Here is a 19,184-nt window from a genome sequence, read left to right on the forward strand (position 1 = left end):
CACTTTTCTCTTTCCATAAGATTTCCAATCAAACAATAAAGAATATTAATTGTTTTAAAATAGTGTTTGTGATATCAGTTTTCAGACTCTATTCAAGTATGAAATGTTTTGAACAAGTACTTTTTGTGTCAGAGCAACATCTGTTGTGCAGTACTGTTGGCTGTAAAGTGGTTATTGAAATGTTTCAGACACTACTGAGCGTCCCTCGGCCAAGTGTTGCAGCAACGGGCGTTTCCATTTGTTTGTACTACCTGGCGTATTGCGAAGATGCCATGGAGAGAGTTTGCCAACTGCCCCACAACATTATATCTGATCTAGTGAGGTGAATTATAATTTTTTATGTCCTTATTAAAGTGAAACATCTTTACATCCAGTAGATTAAGTCAAGGTGATGACATCTTCAGAGCATAACAAAAGTGTAATGATCAGAGGGCAACGAAAAGTTAAACGATCACTTGTATACTTGCTCACTTGCATACTTATTGCATACCTGCACAGTTTCACTTTTAACATGTGTGGCATCCATGCACTCATGTGTTTGGTTTTTTGTTAAAAATTAAAATATTGCAACTCAAGAATGACAGGGATAGACATTGCAAGTTTAAGAATCAGAAGCCCTCTTGGTCTGGGAAAATAAATTAATACTTAAGGGACCTGTTTACCCGACATTGAAATAAATTGCAATGTGCTTGAAATACTGATCATATATTAACTGGAAACTATTTGTGTGTTGGCAATATGTTTTCAAATTAAAGATATTATTAAAAGGTTAATGGAAGTAAAGGTGATATCAAAGAATCAAATCAGCTCGACCCAGTGGGATGTTTTACAGTGTCCTTAATCTAAATTTTTACATTGCTTCTTCCTAGTGTGCTGCTGAAATAAGCAGTGTGTATTGTAAGTTTCTTTGTTACAGCTGATATGTACGTGTATTTCCGTTCCTCAGGTACGCGCTGTGGCTGCTGGAGTGCTCCCATGCGTCTGGCCGATGTCACGCGACAATGTTTTTTGGACTGTCCTTCCAGTTCCGGGCCATCTTGCATGAGTTTGATGCACAAGATGGACTGCGGAAGCTTTATAACACGGTACGTGACGCACGCAACACTCTTAACACGGAGTCGGGGTGGAATGTTGGTAATGCAGTCAAACCTCAATAATACAAATCTGAAGGGACCATAATTTTGTCACTGTGCAATAATGAGATTTGTATTAACCAAAGTATTACAATATTTAATCACAATTTTTATATAATTTTCAAATCAAATTAAAATAAAGTTTGGTAAAACTTGTTCACAATTTCTTACCACACGAAGCATACTTTTTTTTATGGGTTGTAAAGTACCTTTTTTGGATGGCTTCTACCTGTGGCTCAAAAAAATATTTTCTTCTGTATCACACTTAAGGATTTGAGACAGAACAATAAAGCAAAAGTTCTAGATTATTACCTACAAGGAGACAAACTGCCATCAATTTTAAAGAATAACATTTCCAAGCTTTTTCCCCCAACCTACAATGATCAAAGCAATGGCATCAGGTTTATTTTATTTGAAACTTCACAATATTTCTTTACTTTATTCTGGGACATTTGTATTAACCATTCTTTACTACATGTATTGTTAACTTTGGAACAAAAGCAACTTTGTATTACATAATATTAAACAAATAACTACCACTTTTGTAATAACAGGGTTTTTATTAATGAGGTTTAACTGTACATAAATTGTGGGACTCTGGACTCACATTCTAGAGAACCCTGTTCTGCCCATCCTGGTATTGGTTTTCTGTTGTTTTTTTGAAAACACTGCAGATAAATGCAGGGATGGTTCCTCATATGCTATGAATATGGACCCATTTTTATCTTAAATAAATTATTATATTACCGTTATTTACGTTTTCCCGTTATTTGCACTATATTCTTCAGGTCCCGTTTAGTTCCCATATAGTCCAATACTATACTTTCCCACGAATTACGTCTCAAAAATCTAATCCATCCCGCTATTTACGTCACGTAACAACCATAAACAACCAGAAAATACCGTGGAGCTAGTAGGCCTAAAAACATCGTGAAAAACGTAACGTTTATAGTCGGCAATGAACATTTTAAATCGCAAAATGAAAAGTTGCTTTTATTTCTAAACATGTAATAATTTAAGCCTAGGTGTGTAAAAGTACGAGTAATTATAGCAGGAGACAATCTAAAATGCACGAGGGAAAAACGTAAACTCACGAATGTACAAACATGGCTGCTTGTAAGTTCTGATACTGTATTTATGTCACAACTTAGCCGAAATACTGGTACGAGACATAAACTTCACAAGATAAAATGAGCGGAGTCTTGGTAACTGTTTTATACGTCTTTTATAATTTCGGAAGTATTGTACAGTTGACGCATATTTTTTAAACTAACCATTTATTTCTGGGGATCGTAAATAATTAATTATTGGTATCAAGACATCATGATAAACGTAAACTTGAACATGTCACGGCAGCGAGAAAACTGGTGCGTATACCAATAAACTGATATTAGAACTGGACAAAACTGGTACACGGGAGGTGGAGCTTATATTTTTTTCCGCTAAGCTCGCATCTATTGGCTGGCTGCTGATGGCAGGTCATGAGTCTGGGCGGAGCATAGCGTGCGCGTGCGCCGCCGCGTCGTTACAGCAGCTGACCGAGTACAATGACCTTTCTCTGCGTACGTCGCGCTATTGACGGCAAATTTTCATCAATTTGAGGCTTTTTTTTTTTTTTTTTTAAATTTTTTACTGTGAGCAATGTGTATGTAGCCCGTATTTGTTATAAACCCTGCTGGTTGCAACTGTATTTATAATTTGGAGAGGCAAATAATCTCCTTGAACAGCCAAAAAAGCAAGCAGAAGAACATTTGAGTTTTTTTTTGTTAGGAAGTAATCAGAAAAACATTTTGGCTTTCATACTTTTTTTATTTTTGTCAAATGTGGTAAATTAATAATTGATTAAATACTAAAGTAAAATTTGTTGTTAGTGTGTTTGTACCTGCATTATAGTATGTGCTTTCAAAGAAAAGGAAAAAAATTCTAAATAAGGTAAACTGTACTCCTTTTTATACTTTTCCCTTTATTTACACTTTCCCACTTTTTACACTTTTTTACTTTGTCCCCATGAAAAGTGCAAATAAGGGGTTTTGCTGTAGTTGCTTTCGTGTTGATTTTACATTTTGAAATAAGTAGTAATTTTTTTTTAAATTAATTAATTACCAATATAGACAAATTATACTGAAAAGGCCACATATGATGACATTTGTATGGCTAGAGGCACTGGAAAATAGCGTTTATAATGGCTGTTCGTAGCATTTATATAGCTTTAATTTTAATAGACTAAAAAATTCTTACGTGATTCTATTATTCATTATTCGATTATTACATATTTTCTATATACACAATTCACGATGGTATAGCTGTCCATATAATATAAAATTGCCCCTTAATAACATGTAACATAAAAGTTTAAATATCACATTTGTAAAGTACCTACTTCAATTAACACTGAAAATAAAAACTTGCAACTGAGATGTTAAAATATCAATGCAAAAAACAGTCAATGTTGTTCAAGTAACAAACATAAGTGTCAAGAATCACTTTCACAAAGCCGAATATCAAAAAAATATTTTCACAAGAGTTTTTAAATAAAATGTAACTTTGCCAAACACATATGCCACTAACAAAAATTAAAAGACAGCATTGAGCATGTTTCAACAGTCTTTTCAGTCATGCTGGTTCTTCGATCTGTGACAATTAAATTATGTTTGCTAAAAAACCGTTCAGCATCAACACTGGTTAATAACCTTAATTTTATTATGAATAGCAGCGCAATATTTTAGTTTCACAGATTACCGTTTGTTTTTCGGGTTAGGAAATTAGGAAAACACTAGGTACGTTCAACAAATGAGCGACAAAAGCATATAGCTACATTGCTGCCATCTTTTTTTTCCGTTAAAGTGCTAACGAATTTGATTGAAGTAGATTTTCGTAATTTTTTTTTGTAGTTCCCAAATATAAGCTGCGTGTGTTGTAAACTTAAATTAATGCATTTTTATATTTTAGTTGTTGTCATTTAACAGTAAATAATTCGATTGCTTGTGTTAATATCAAGCACGCACGCACACGTTGGCAAACATAGCCGCTTCAATGTTTTCTCTTTCTTTCCCGTGAAAATATTCATGCACGTAAATAAACGTCTCTCTTTAATCGTTTGCATTTGTTTGGGTCGTACGTTATGTTTGCAGTTACCAAAGTTTCCGCGCGAGCCTATGCGTATTTAAATTGTGTTTCGTATTATTTACAAGATTCATAGATTGTTTTGATTGTTTACATGGCTCGCCATCTTCACCGTTTATTAGGTAATCTTCAAACACGGTAAGAAGATGCATAAAATAAAGAATGTTCTTTATTGTATGAGGTTAGGCCGTTAATAATAAGAAATGGTTTATTTAAAAATATTAGGTAAACCTAAAATTTACTGGAAATTTTTTTACTTGAAATTTTAATAATTACTTCTAATAACGGGATTGTAGCGTTTATTCGTCAGTAATCCATTTTGTCGCTTTTATTCGCGCCTATATCGTTTTTACGATTTTCCAGTGCCTCTAATGATGGCACATTTCTTTGATTCCGATTCCAAACTGAGATATTTTGATGAAACGAATTATACTTACTTGTGTAGTTATGTTTATTAAAAGCAAACGTGAGTTAGTTATTAGCACACAATGTTCGACCACACAGTGCAATGATAATATATATATTTTTTAACCCAAAGTGAAAAGCTCGCATGAGCGTAGCACAGTTTTTAAAACTATGAATCAGCACACAGGGGTAAATGTGGTACAGTTACGATCAGCACTCAGATCTCGTAGTTGGCCTATGCGAGACGAGAAGACCTGAGTGCTAGTCAACAGTCTTGCACGGAGGAGGTACCGCGCTGGAAGCGCCAGCGACTAGGCATGCCCCCTGTGTGCCATAAAATGTGTGACCCATACGGGGGTAAATGTGGTACAGTTAGGATCAGCACTCAGATCTCGTAGTTGGCCTATGCAGGACGAGAAGACCTGAGTGCTAGTCCGCAGTCTTGCGCTCGGAGGAGCGCCAGCGACTAGACGGGCACCAGGCAGCTGTGTGGTGACTGTGCGGGGGGTGTGACAGGTGAGCACGCAGCAGATCCTGACGGCGGACTACAGCGGCGCGCTGAACGACGACGAGGAGTCGGCGGCCCGCCAGGTGGTGCGGCACGTGTGCGTGGCCCTGAAGCGCTACGCCGAGGCCCACCTGTGCATCAGGGCGCGGCAGCTGCGTCGCAGCCAGCTCCGGGAGACCAGCGGCCAGCACCTGGAGCCGGCCCCCCACCCCGTCAAGGTGCCGCCCATAATGGGTCCGCCGGCGTTTGAATCGAATAATTTTTATGTTTGATCGAACACTACAAAAAAATAATTTTTTATTATCATTCAGCACCGATAGACAGAGCAAATAAAAATTTATTCACAAAAAAAAATTGGTTGTCTGTAAAGTCGGTTTACGGACGATAGTTTAACATGACATCATAACAAAACATTGATGAAATGATTGCATACTTTTATGAATAAAATTGAATAATTTTTATTGAATTATCACTATTTTGTATGGGTACAAAGAAGGAGTGAAATGATTTCTACAATTTAATTGATAAATTTACTTTTATTTGCACTCTTTAATTCAAATATGTTTATTACTTTAACGAAGAGATTATTTTAACTATAACTTTTATACATATTTGCTATTTAAATTCTTCCAATCTGTGTTATTCTTTTAAGGATATGACGATGATAGGAAAAGTAGGAAACGAATGGGAGTGTTTCAAGTTTAATGTGCCTCGAAAAAGTCAAATCGATGGTTGTTCCAATCGAGTGGAAGAGAGATGTGGCGCAAGCGTACAATGAGCGTAATGGGACACATCGTAATGGGACAATGTGCGCAACGGGACACTTTCGTGCGTGCAGCCGGCGTTCATCGATTTATGAGACATCACGTCAAAAAAAATTAATTGAAAACATATAGTGTAACACACATGAAGCCTAGATGTTTTATTTAGCATTAATAAATTTGCTGGACTGCTGGCACAATTAGAATGAATTCTCCCGACTCCTTTGGTTAATTTTGCTGTCTGCGTTACATCTGAAGAATACAATAATGTTAAAAGACTAATATAATAATAATTTGACTTTACGTATTGGAAAGAAAATTCTTAAATTCACGTTTAACTACGTTGCATGTTTATTTTTATTAAAATTTGTAATTAATCTATAAATAAAATAATTGTTCTTGTGGAGGGTACATAGGAAGATAGCAGGTGACAGGTTAACTGAGGGACTCTTGATTCCAGTAGTAGTAAGGACATAATTGCATTTGATTTTTAAAATCATAACATGTTTGAACAAAATAAGCGTCTAGCCGAGTTCTATGACCTGAAATAAGATTGAGAGCTGGTTGTGGAAGCTTCTTTATGTTAGTTAGTTGTATAAACATCTTCGTATTATGTTTGTTACTGATGGGTAGAGACCCGGAAATTTCGCGGCTTCATCTAGTCGCAAGCTAGAATGCAAACTTTCACACTCTCGCACTGTGTTCTTGATTGGCACGCAGTTGTTCGGACACGCCCCTCCACGACCGTGAGCCAACACGCCCAGCTGGGAGAGAAGTAGGCGAATCAGGTTGTGCCAAGTAACAAGGATAAAAATGTTCTCGCTAAGAAATCAACCAGTGGGAAAGTGAAACATGTGCCGAGCACACCTGTAACTTTGAATTCTATCCTGAAGGCCAGAAGAATCCGCGAAATTTCCGGGTCTCTACTGATGGGTGCACCTAGTAGTGTTGTATTGACGTGCTTCAGGGTGGGTTTTATTCTGGTTTCATCACAACCAACCAATACAGTCTTGAGAGCTGGGTGCGAGCGAGCGAGCTAGCGGTATTGTCGTCGCAGGTGAAGAGCACGCCGGAGGAGGTGCTGGAACACATGCAGACGCTGCTGGAGCTGATGCCCTTCACCTCGCACTGGGAGCCCGTCGACCAGTTCGTGAGGCACGGCGGCATCACGCTGCTGCTGCAGATAGTCGCCCACACTTACAAGTGGAACTACTCCGGCAGGTGAGCTGAGCTGTCAGCGCATTTCAGATTGCTTTCCTCATGGGCGTCGCAACCCCCCCCTCAATAATATATTTAGTTTCGTAGTTATATTAGAAATATGATTTCTGTGATATATATAACCCATAGGTTGCGCATGGTTGCATTTAGTCCAATCGTGGTAATTTGATCACTTTTCAATTTGATCTTCGTGTAAAATCAAAATCAGGTCTGATACCGAATACAGATATGTTAACTGTGTTTTTACAAATTTGTTCTATGAAAATATTTTTTAGAAAAAATAAATCATATGTTGCAACCAACTATAGTTAGAATATTTAGGAAAGAAAAATGCCTAAAAACCACCTTTTTGCACCTTCTAACCCCAAATTTTCCCGCGGGAGGACCCCCGGACCCCCTGCTTTTTTTTCTTCTTTCAGGGGATGGATAGTCCTCAACAATTAAATCAATTGAAGTCCCCCCCCAAAAAATATATCCTTGCGACGCCCATGCTTTCTTTGATGCTTGCCATCCAATTCTGGAGCTCTTGTCCTCGTGATGGGGGGCGGTCCGAGGTCATGTAGCAGCCCAGAGCCGGGTGCAAACTGCACGCACCCAGGCGCTGGCAATGCAGTCTTGTAGGGCTAGGGCTAGACTCTGCAGTTGAAGTTCATGCAGCAGTCCAGACCCGGGTGCATTTAGGGATGGTAATCGTGCAGTATGCATGTACCGGGGAGCTAACAGAGGTGAGCTGAGCCCCAAAATCGTGGGTTCTCCGTGCCCCGTCATCCGTACTCTGTATACTGTGGTTCTCCGGGTTTCAAATGCCTTTCCTGATGACTTCCCGTCTACTAACTTGTATTGATTCACCTGATTAAGCCGCCATGCCATCTACGCCATGTTCAAAGGCGTCATGATGTTTCTTTATCATAATAACTGCGAGCACTGAAATTACTCTGATTGGACTTCGATATGTGTGATAAACAACATATAGTAATGTAAAACACTAATTATAATTAACTTGATCTGCAAGGGGCCCCATGTAATAATTTCAAATATGTATGTATGTGTGAGTGTATATTCTTCAGCAATTTAGCCATATTTATAAATATGTCTTGATTCTTCAAATATTTTTACGATTAAAAAGAAAAAAAATCTGAACTGTAGTTTGTTATTTTCTTAAAACCTGATGATGAAAAGTAAATCTTTACAGGAATAGGTTGAAAAGGAAACCTAGTCTATTAAGAGTGTACTTTATTCTGGCTGTTGTTTTTTTTTTTATTTTTTATTTTTATTTGTTTGCAGTGCGCATGAATGAAAGGAAGTATGAAGGAATTAATGCAAAAATGTTAGGTGCTAATTGTCTACGTGCAGGGGCGTAGCCAGGTGGGGTTTTAAGGGTTCAAACCCCCCCTTTAACACCAAATCTTTAATTAATTTCTTATTCATCACTCAAACAAATTTCATATTAAAATTAATAAAAATTGTTACCATTACATTGTTTAAATTTAAGTACCGAAAACTGCTAAAATAGCACTATTTTACACCTTAAAATCAAAAAAAAATTCTTGGGGGAGGACCCCCGGACATAGGGGAGGCCATGCTTCTTAACGCCGCCCATACACAGATCCTGGCTACGCGACTGTGTACGTGTGGGACGTGGTCCCTGAGTTGTCCGTGGGTGTTAATGCAGATTGTCAGGTGCTAGATGTGTACGTGTGGGATGTGGTCTCCGAGTTGTCCGTGGGTTAATGCAGATTGTCAGGTGCTAGATGTGTACGTGTGGGATGTGGTCCCCGAGTTGTCCGTGGGTGTTAATGCAGATTGTCAGGTGCTAGATGTATACGTGTGGGATGTGGTCCCCGAGTGGTCGACGGAGGTGTCTGTGGCGTGCGCAGGGCGGAGACGACGCGCAGCGCGCTGGACGTGCTGGCCATCTGCAGCGTCATGCCGCAGGTGCAGGTGCAGCTGTGCGAGCGTGTCGAGCTGCCCGACGGCACCGTCACCGTCGGCATGAACATAGTGCTGGGCGCGGCCGAGGGCGAGATCGTGGCCGACTGCGACGTGCGCCGCTCCGCCCTGGCCATCGTCGCCAACTGCGTCTGCCCGCCCATCATGCGGGTAACCCGTCAGCCCTGCCTCATTGCCCGTAGGGTCGGGGGGGGGGGGGGGGGGAATTCGGGAAGTGGAAATTGGTCAGGGAAAAATTCGGGAAGTGGAAATTGGTCAGGGAAAAATTCGGGAAGTGGAAATTTGTCAGGGTAAAATTCAGGAAGTGGAAATTGGTCAGGGAAAAATTCAGGAAGTGGAAATTGGTCAGGGAAAAATTCAGGAAGTGGAAATTGGTCAGGGAAAAATTCAGGAAGTGGAAATTGGTCAGGAAAATTTCAGGAAGTGGAAATTGGTCAGGGAAAAATTCAGGAAATGGAAATTGGTCAGGGAAAAATTCAGGAAGTGAAAATTGGTCAGGGAAAAATTCAGGAAGTGAAAATTTGTCAGGGAAAAATTCAGGAAGTGGAATTTGGTCAGGGAAAAATTCAGGAAGCTGAAAATTGGTCAGGGAAAATTTCAGGAAGTGGAAATTTGTCAGGGAAAAATTCAGGGAATTTACTTTAAAACCTGGAAAAGTCGTGGAAATGTCTAGTTATAATAATTTGTATGTAGAAATTGACTCTGGTATGCCTTTACAAAGGATTTGAACACTTTTATTTTTTAATGGTGTTTTAGTGCATAGGCATACTCACTGTAAAATAGTGTATGCAAGATTCAGTTCCAACTAATACAGCTACAGAGATGATAGAGACTGGATTGTCATTATTTTTTATTTTTTTACTATCAGAAATTTGGCAAATAGGTGAATTTTTTAAAAAAATAATTCTTCAGGGAAATTTATAATTTTTGTTGATTTCGTGGAAAATTTAGGGAAATTTTTCTGCAGATTTATTTTAACATACTGTTACCGCATACTGGCAAAACTGTCTCTCACATTCTTGCTTTTTTTTTTTTTTGTGGTCGGCACATAAAAAAGTATGCTGTATAAATTTTAATTATCAAAAATAAACAGACATATAGTATACAAGTCTGTTCTATTTTGTACACCTAATATAACCAACGATAAATACATTTTTTTAAACATTGGCATTGCAATTTTTTTCCTTCCAAATAAGGATCACTGAAGCTATGCTTACATCTGTATAATTTGAAGCATGTTCAATTGCTTTGAAAATAGTAATCAAAATGCATTTATCATGAGCTTGATCACAGATTGATATCACTGTACTAATTATTTCTCTCTCTTTGCTGTGAATCACCTTACTACTTTTCCTACGCTTTACGTTTGGCTTGCTGCCAATTTACTTCACAGGATTGGTAATGCTGGTAGGGAGACGTAATTCCCCCCTACTGCAATGGTCTTCCTTCTCCTTCCCCTACTTCGCCTGTCATCCTTAATCCTCTCTTTGCCCTTCACCCCTGCGCTGATAGCTCACAAGATTCCTGGCCCCTACAGTAGGTTAGAAGAAAAAAAAATAAAAAGCTTAATAGATTCAAAGTGGTCAGTGTTGATTATTCGACTGAAATACATTTCCTCCAATATATTTTTCAAATGTTTTACTTTGAATATTTAATTTCAGTTACTAAAGATTTGTTGGTCATCAAGCATTTGAATGTTCCATCCCAACATGTTTAGTGTTTGATTTCACTTAAGTACTATTGAATTTTTCCTAATGAGAGTTTGGTGTTGCAGGTTGGCGGCAACATGGGACGGTTTTCAATCATGGGTTTGTCAAAGAAGAAAAACCTGCGCACGAGTGAAGAATTAATAACGAAGATGTGGGAATGCGTGAGGACAAACAATGGCATCATGGTAGGCTGGTATTGTTCATGCTTATTCTTCTGTTACGTTTTTCTACGTTTGTGTCTGTTTATAGCTGAATTGTGCTCACTGATTTTGAATTTGAGAATTTAATTTGCGTTTAAGGCTAAAATATGCTAAGTATATTGTTCTGGGTCATTTCCAAATTTACGCACCTATAATTGGTTCCCAAAAGTTGGTTTAAGTATATTATTTCATTTATTAAAATCCTTTGGTTTTTTGACTCTGTTTAAGATATGTGTTTCGTACTGAAACTGTTACCAGATAACATGAAAGTCAAAAACGATAGCCGGACGTCCGATGACGCCGGTACCAGACGAACCACTGAGTCTTTCCTGATGGCCACCAGGATCGCTTGAGTTAATGGCAGCGAAATGGCGCCATATTTGAATTTTGAAGCGTCCAACACTTGAATTAGTTAACATAAATCTAGGGTAAGCACTATTTACAAATCCAACATACCGCCCACCAAAATGCATATTTTAAACATTTATTGGGCGGGCAACGGGCACAGCTTCACCACAGGCCGTAGAAAGGTGCCTTGTTGGGTCTTCACCTCAGCCACTCTCACGACACCATCTGAGCCAGGAAAAGTCTTTACAATACGGCCTAACTTCCAGCACAATGGTGGTAGATTCGGATCTTTGATGAGAACCAAGGTGCCAACACTGAGGATGTCTTGGTCAGTTAGGCTCTTGGGTCGTTGCTGCAGCTGTTGTAGATAATCCTGGTGCCAGCGCTTCCAGAATGACTGATGCGCTTGCTGGATGAGTTGCCATCGAGACAAACGATTTAGCTTGAGGTGGGACAAATCTGGTTCGGGCACTAGTGCAGGAGGCCCCAAGACTAGAAAATGACTGGGTGTCAGAGCAGCCATGTCGTTTGGATTATTTGAGAGAGCACACAGAGGCCGTGAGTTGAGAATGGCCTCCACTTGTGTCATGAGAGTGTATAATTCTTCATAAGTGAGTACCTGAGCACCTACACTCTTTATGAGGAGAGACTTCACAGACTTTACACCTGCCTCCCACAGGCCTCCAAAATGTGGTGCTGATGGGGGATTGAAATGCCAGGTAACTTGGTGTTCAACCAGCGACTGAGCAAAGGAGTCATGTGTATCCTTGCTTGACATGAAGGCTCTTAGTCCAGTCAACAAGCGACTGGCACCGACAAAGTTAGTCCCGCAATCGCTGTGAAGGTCAGAGCATCGCCCCCGACGAGACAAGAAACGGCGAAAGGCAGCTATGAAAGCATCTGTCGTCAGATCAGAGGCCAGCTCCAAGTGGATTGCCTTGGTGGCAAAGCATACAAACAGGCACAAGTAGGCATCCTGGATGCGGGCCTTCCGCAGTCGGGACATGGTGATTTTAAAGGGTCCAGCATAGTCGACTCCTGTCTTGAGAAATGGCTTGGCTTGTGTGACACGATCGACTGGAAGATTACCCATGGGTGGGTTTCGAGGCACAGGGCGAACTCGAAAGCATAAAGTACACTTCTTCAGCCGTTGACGAATGAGGCCCTGAGCACCTACAATCCAGAAGTCACGTTGCACAGCAGACTGTAGTATGGTGGGACCACAGTGCATCAGATGGATGTGAAGGTGGTCAATTACAAGGTCTGTCAGTCTGTGGTGTTTGGGCAGTAGAATTGGATGTCGTTGGTTGTAAGCCAAGTCTGATAGTTCCAAACGTCCGCCCACCCTGAGAATGCCAGCAGGATCCAAGAAGGGAGACAGCTTGAAGAGTGGACCCCGATATGGTTGGTTAGCTTGCAGAGCTTTGATATCAGATGCGAATGCTGAAGCCTGGGCTAAACGAACCCATACCATCATGGCATCTTTAAGCTCATTAGCATCTGGTGGACTACGGGGGGGAAGTTTCTTGAAGCGCAAACGTTGCACAAAGCGGAGACAATAGGCCGTAATGCGTTTGACCTTGCTTAAAGATGAGAACCTTTCCAGCAGCGTAGTGTCTGCCAGAGGGTTGACACTATGCAAGGTAAAGATCCGTTGTTCCATCACTGTTTCGTCCATGCTGTCCATCAAGCCGGTGAGTTGTGGCCATTCCTCTGGTGGCTTATACAGCCATGATGGACCGGTCCACCACAGCGAGTGGTCAGCTATCTCACTTGGAAACAAGCCCCTAGAGGCACAATCAGCCGGGTTGCTGTCTGACAACACATGATTCCAGTGCTTTGCTGGGACAAGGTCATGGATTTGGCCGACACGATTTGCAACAAAAGTTTTCCATTTATGAGGTGATCCACGGATCCAGTGGAGGACAACTGTAGAGTCTGTCCAGGCAAATATTTGGTCTAGGTTCACATGAGGTCCATAATTTTGCAAGATTCTATGCATTGTGCGAGCAAGCAGCAAAGCACCACAGAGTTCCAGGCGAGGCAATGACACTCTTTTAATTGGGGCTACCTTTGACCTTCCAACCAGAAGGTATACAGATACTGAGCCATCAGGTGAAGTGGCTCTGAGATAAACAACTGCCGCATAACCTTGCTCCGAACTATCAGAGAATCCATGGATCTCTAGTAAGAGTTCTCTTTGGGTCACTGGGACAAATCTTGAAATAGTGATGCTAGCCAGACTAGGAAGCTCTCGCTGGAACCGCTGCCACGTTGCAAGGATGTCGGCAGGAGGAGGGTCATCCCAATCTATGCATCGAATCCACAAGTGCTGAATGAGGCATTTTGCAAGCAGGACCACAGGTGACAGCCAACCTAGAGGGTCAAATATTCGCGCCAAGTCGGACAGTATGCTCCGCTTCGTAGCTGTCGAGGAAGTAGGTTGAACATTGTAAGCGAATGCATCCACTTCAGATTGCCACTGCAGACCCAATATTTTGACGGTGGGAAGTCCACAAGTGTTGTCCAAGGGGAGAGCCTTGCTGCCCTGCACCAAGTCTTCGGAAAGCCAAGAGAGCAGAGATAAATCATTACTGGCAAATTTTCGCAACTGAAAACCACCAGCCTTGAGGAGGTCAATTAACTCTCTTTGCAATGAGATAGCCTCACGTGCATTGGGTGCTCCAGTTACAACATCATCAACATACGTGTCTTTTAGGAGGACTGATGATGCCCGAGGGAATCTATCTTTCTCATCTGCAGCCAGTTGATGGAGTGTGCGGATAGCAAGGTAGGGTGCAGATGACACGCCATAGGTAACAGTGTTGAGCCTGTACTCACAAACTGGATCATCATCAGATGGTCGCCACAGAATTCGTTGACAGTCGCGGAATTCCTCTTGAACTAGAATCTGACGGTACATCTGTCGTATGTCAGCAGTAAATGCAACTGCATGATCTCGAAATGAGAGAAGAATGTCAGCTATGTCTCTCTGCAGTTTGGGTCCCGTAAGTAATTGATCATTCAGAGAAGTTCCTTTGCTGTCCTTGGCCGATGCATCAAAGACCACACGTAACTTTGTTGTACTACTGTCTGGTTTCAAAACTCCGTGATGCGGAATATAAAACGACGGTGTAGTCAACTGGGGTTCTTGAACCATTGACATATGACCCTGGTCAATGTAATCTGACATAAATTCTACATAGGATGCCTTAAAATGAGGGTTTTTGTTCATCTTGCGTTCAAGGTAGTGAAAACGTTTTAGTGCTTGAACACGTGATTCCTCAAAATGAGGTGAAGGCTCCTTGAAAGGTAAGGCCACACTATATCTACCATTCTCATCTCTTCTGCAAGTCTCGAGAAAGATCTGTTCACATCGAATGTCCTCAGAGGAAGGCTTTGGGGGTACAATAACCTCTTCCACCTCCCAAAACTGCCGAACTGTGTCGTCAAGTGTTGGTGTAATAGAATGAAGTGATACACAACTGAGCGATACTGCAGATGTGGGTACTCTCCCCATCACTACCCATCCAAAGACAGTGTCAATCGCTACAGGGACCTGGGTACTGAGACTTAGTGTGCGTCCGCTCAGCACATAGGGAAACAGATCTGCCCCAATTAGCACATCAATAGGCCCAGGCTGTGCATAGTGAGGGTCAGCTAGTTGCAAATGGGAAAGATGATCCCATGAATGAGGGTTCAGTTGTGTTGTAGGCAGTGAGCCAGTGATCTTAGGCAAAATGAAGGCAGTGAGTGACAATCGCGGACCCTCCTGACCAACTGGTTTCACTAAACAGTCAACTACTCCCCTAGCGACATGCACTGGTACCTGGGAAACACCGTAGACTGGCAGAGCTGCCTTTCGACGTATTAAGCCTAGCCTCTTCACACAACCTTCTGTCATGAAGCTGGATTGGCTGGCAGAGTCCAAGAGTGCTCGAACTGTGTGAGTCCTGCCAGAGCTGACTGGAATTTCTATGAGTGCAGTGGACAGCAAAATCGTAGATGGACTATCTTGATTATGCAGTTCGGATGCAGCCAAATATTGTCCAGGAGATGAAGCACACAACGCATTCACACCATCATGGTCTGGTGACTGTGGTCGCATGTCACTAAAATGAAGTAGTGTGTGATGTCGAGAGTCACAAGACCGACAATGAGAAGACGAAAGGCATGCACTTGCATGATGAGACGTTCGCAAGCAGTTCAAACAGAGGTTTCCTGACCTCACCATCTGATACCTTTCCTTTGGAGATGACTCAAGGAACTTGGGGCACTGGTAGATTTCGTGAGGTCCACTGCATATGACACACTTCACTGACTTGGAAACAGTGTTTCCTGCGAATGACTGATGTTGCACATATCTAGAAGCTGGCTTAGAATAAATAGACGACTTGCTCTTAAAGGTTTTCCCAGACGTCACTAGCTGTGACTCAGCTGCACGGCGATAACCCTCTAAAAATAACAAAAACTCGGTAAGCTTGGGTAACTCTGCTCCCTTGTCATTAATAAACAGCTCCCACTGGTTACGCAAAACCTTATCCAGCTTAGCTTCAATGATATGCAGCAACAGCGGGTCCCATTTTTCAACATTGACATCCAGCACTCGTAATGCCGCAATGTGCTCTGCCAGAAGAGACATCATCTTATTCACTGATGCTGGGGCCTCTAATGACACAGATGGTATTTGCATAATTGCTTCAATGTGCAATGAAACAATCAAGCGCTTGTTACTGTACCTCTTAGACAGTAGTTCCCAAGCAATACTATAGTTCGAATCAGTCAAGGGTAATGCCTGAATTACTGCCAACGCGTCACCAGACAAAGATGACTTTAGGTAAGATAGTCTCTCTACATTGGTGAGACTTCTGTTGTCTACAACTAGAGCCTCAAACAGATTTGAGAAGCTGAGCCATTCTGTTGGATTACCCTGAAAGTGGGGTAAATCAATAGCTGGCAGACGGGGTGACGACCCAGCTGCACATTGATTACGTGTTTCCTTGTTCCGGTTCTTAGAATCCTGCACTAATGTGTCCCAGATTGCATTAACTTCATAATAAAGATCGTCGAAGTGATTTAGCCTACTTGTATGCCTTGTGTCATCAAAATCAACTTGCTCCTTGCATGCCAATTCATAAGCCAAATGGTCATCTTCAAACCCATTACGAAGCTGAGATAAGTCCCGACAGGTTGCAAAGAATAATGACTGCTTGGAAGTGTCTGTAGTAACCCTTTTGGCCAGATCCGCGGCACGCTGTAATCGGTTTTCGGCACGCTCCAGACGTCGCTCCAGAGCTGAAACACTGTCAGTCATGGTTGTGTTTATTCTACTTAAGTACACTCAGTCAAAAATGGAAGCACCAACTAAAAATTTAAATGTAAACGATTTTTCAGCAAAAAATCGATTCTGAACCGAGTGGTGTTTATAAAATCGATTTTATAACTAAAATCGATTCTAAACCGAGTAGTGTTTAAATAATCGATTTTCAATGTCCTGCGAATCGATTTTGTATCGATATGTGTAGTAATGCCGAACAAAGACTTGGCAAAATCTATGTTAACGGTCTACTTAATAATTCAAAGTCATTTTCACCGCCAGTCTTAGAAAACACGCAATCTTATAGCAGACCGGTCATTATCAGTATCTGGTTACCGTGGAAAGATAAGAAATAATAGTGCGGCACGACACAAAAGGCTTCGTCAGCACCAACACCGTCAGTGTGATAAAGGCAATTTTTATCTTCCCTTACGCACTCAGTTCTTATCTTCCCTTACGCACTCAGTTGTTATCTTCCCTTCCACTGGAAGCTAATAGCACATTAAGATGATAACCCGTTCACGTTTTTATGGCGGGGCAACGACGGACAAAGGAGACTCGGTACAATGAACGACGCAAACAAACACTCCGAATCTCTCCACGTAACTAGAACTGAGCCCGATAGCTCAGTAATCGCGGTTAGCGGATTGATCCGGCCCGGAGGACCAAATGTTTCGTACTGAAACTGTTACCAGATAACATGAAAGTCAAAAACGATAGCCGGACGTCCGATGACGCCGGTACCAGACGAACCACTGAGTCTTTCCTGATGGCCACCAGGATCGCTTGAGTTAATGGCAGCGAAATGGCGCCATATTTGAATTTTGAAGCGTCCAACACTTGAATTAGTTAACATAAATCTAGGGTAAGCACTATTTACAAATCCAACAATATGTGTTGCTACAGATTTATTAATTTAAATATTACAAAAAATTATCTGAATTGTTGAGTTTTAATTTAGCATAGGGTCAATCCACATCAAATCAACGAATTGGTTTTTCCGACATATTTTATCTTTTTTTAGTTATATATTTTCTTAAATAGATATATCTGGGAGTACAAAACCCTTTTTTTCTCATTCTTATCACTAATTCTTTGGTTTATGATGGCCATTTTTTTTCGGTTTTGTTTAAAAGAATATGTATTTTTTTGGTGTTTTCAAAGTTTATGAATTAGTTAAATAACAATTTTATTTATTAACATTTCTACTAGTTTTAATAAGCCTTTTAACTAGGGCTGTTCCGATACCAGATTTTCAGATACCGATACTGTGATTCCACCACCGATACCTGATACTACATTTCAACATTTATAATTACAAGCCATACTTTATAAATAAGCAGTTAAAAATTTTTTCTTACATGTATGTTTGAAAATGTAATTTTTTTCTAAACCTAAAATTAAACAAATATTTTTTTTAAAAACTCGATCAATTATTATAAATATATTAGGTAAACATTAGCCCATCAGGATTGGTGTGAACCAAGCAATGATATGCAAATAAGCACTAAAATTTTTTGAAAAAAATAAAATATGAATATCTAGACAGTAATATTGGTTTCACTGTCAGTAAAGGATTGTTTGGAAAGTTTGTGGATAGATACATGACGCGAATTGATGATGCTGGGGTGGGTAAGTCCGGGAAATTGACTAGTGTTTAAACCGCTTCATCGCCCCGTTCCTGAGGGGAGCTCTTGAGTAGGGGTGCAAGCGTCGGGGAAGGCATCTCACAGTCCTTTCACAAAGTTCTCCATGTGTTGCTGAAACTTGCATTTGTTTTCTAACTGTTGCTGGTGTTCCACATTACATCAGTAACCTGTCATTGCTAGGGGCAAGATTATACGGCGGATTGCGATAAAACTGATATAACTCCCGAAATTCAGGTTGATTCATCGCAAAGCATCGTAATGCAATTAAAAATACCAAGCATTTGCAATCAAAAATTAACTTTGATGAAAATTTGTACACTTTAAAATATTAAATGCAATAAAAGTAAAGATAAATTTTGTTTGTTACGAATAGTTAGACATGCTTCTGTTGTAAAAGTTCATCATATATCAGTTTTGGAGAAATTAGTGTCATGAAACATTTAAGTGTTCTATTTGTTCAGCAATAAGCTTATAATTTTTAGTTAATAGATTTCATGAAAACTGAAAACAGTAACACGCAAATCAAAATGAAATTGGCCTGAAAAATGAAACCATAAAGTGTTGTCTGTAGTGGTTGCTCGGAGTGTTTGTGCCATAGTCGTGACTCCGTGCGCAGGTGCTGCTGCAGCAGATCATGTTGAAGACCCCCATCACGGACGCAGACTCGCTGCGCGCGATGGCGTGCCGAGCACTTGCGGGGCTGGCGAGGAGCGAAACAGTGCAGCAGATCATCAGCAAGCTCCCGCTTTTCACCAATGGGCAGCTGCAGCGTACGGAGTAGTACTGATTGTTTTTTTTTGTTCCCCCAAAAGGGATCCACGTTTCGCAGGCCTGATGGCAGTGTGATTGCTGGCCATTTTTTT

General features: G+C 40.8%; 1 protein-coding gene across 3 annotated transcripts in view; it reads left to right on the plus strand.

The window, feature by feature from the left end:
* The window catches only part of LOC134535892 (protein mahjong), an 88,139-nt gene that overhangs the window by 29,254 nt on the left and 39,701 nt on the right, over positions 1 to 19,184 (plus strand). For all 3 annotated transcript variants that reach the window (XM_063375239.1, XM_063375241.1, XM_063375240.1), the window contains exons 11-17: positions 189 to 322; positions 947 to 1,085; positions 5,178 to 5,387; positions 6,988 to 7,151; positions 9,026 to 9,248; positions 10,873 to 10,992; positions 18,938 to 19,091. In XM_063375239.1, coding sequence (XP_063231309.1) covers positions 189 to 322; positions 947 to 1,085; positions 5,178 to 5,387; positions 6,988 to 7,151; positions 9,026 to 9,248; positions 10,873 to 10,992; positions 18,938 to 19,091 — 1,144 coding nt within the window. The remainder of the gene's footprint in view (positions 1 to 188; positions 323 to 946; positions 1,086 to 5,177; positions 5,388 to 6,987; positions 7,152 to 9,025; positions 9,249 to 10,872; positions 10,993 to 18,937; positions 19,092 to 19,184) is intronic.

The sequence above is a fragment of the Bacillus rossius genome, chromosome 10, assembly GCF_032445375.1.
Source record: "Bacillus rossius redtenbacheri isolate Brsri chromosome 10, Brsri_v3, whole genome shotgun sequence".
Classification (NCBI taxonomy): domain Eukaryota; kingdom Metazoa; phylum Arthropoda; class Insecta; order Phasmatodea; family Bacillidae; genus Bacillus; species Bacillus rossius.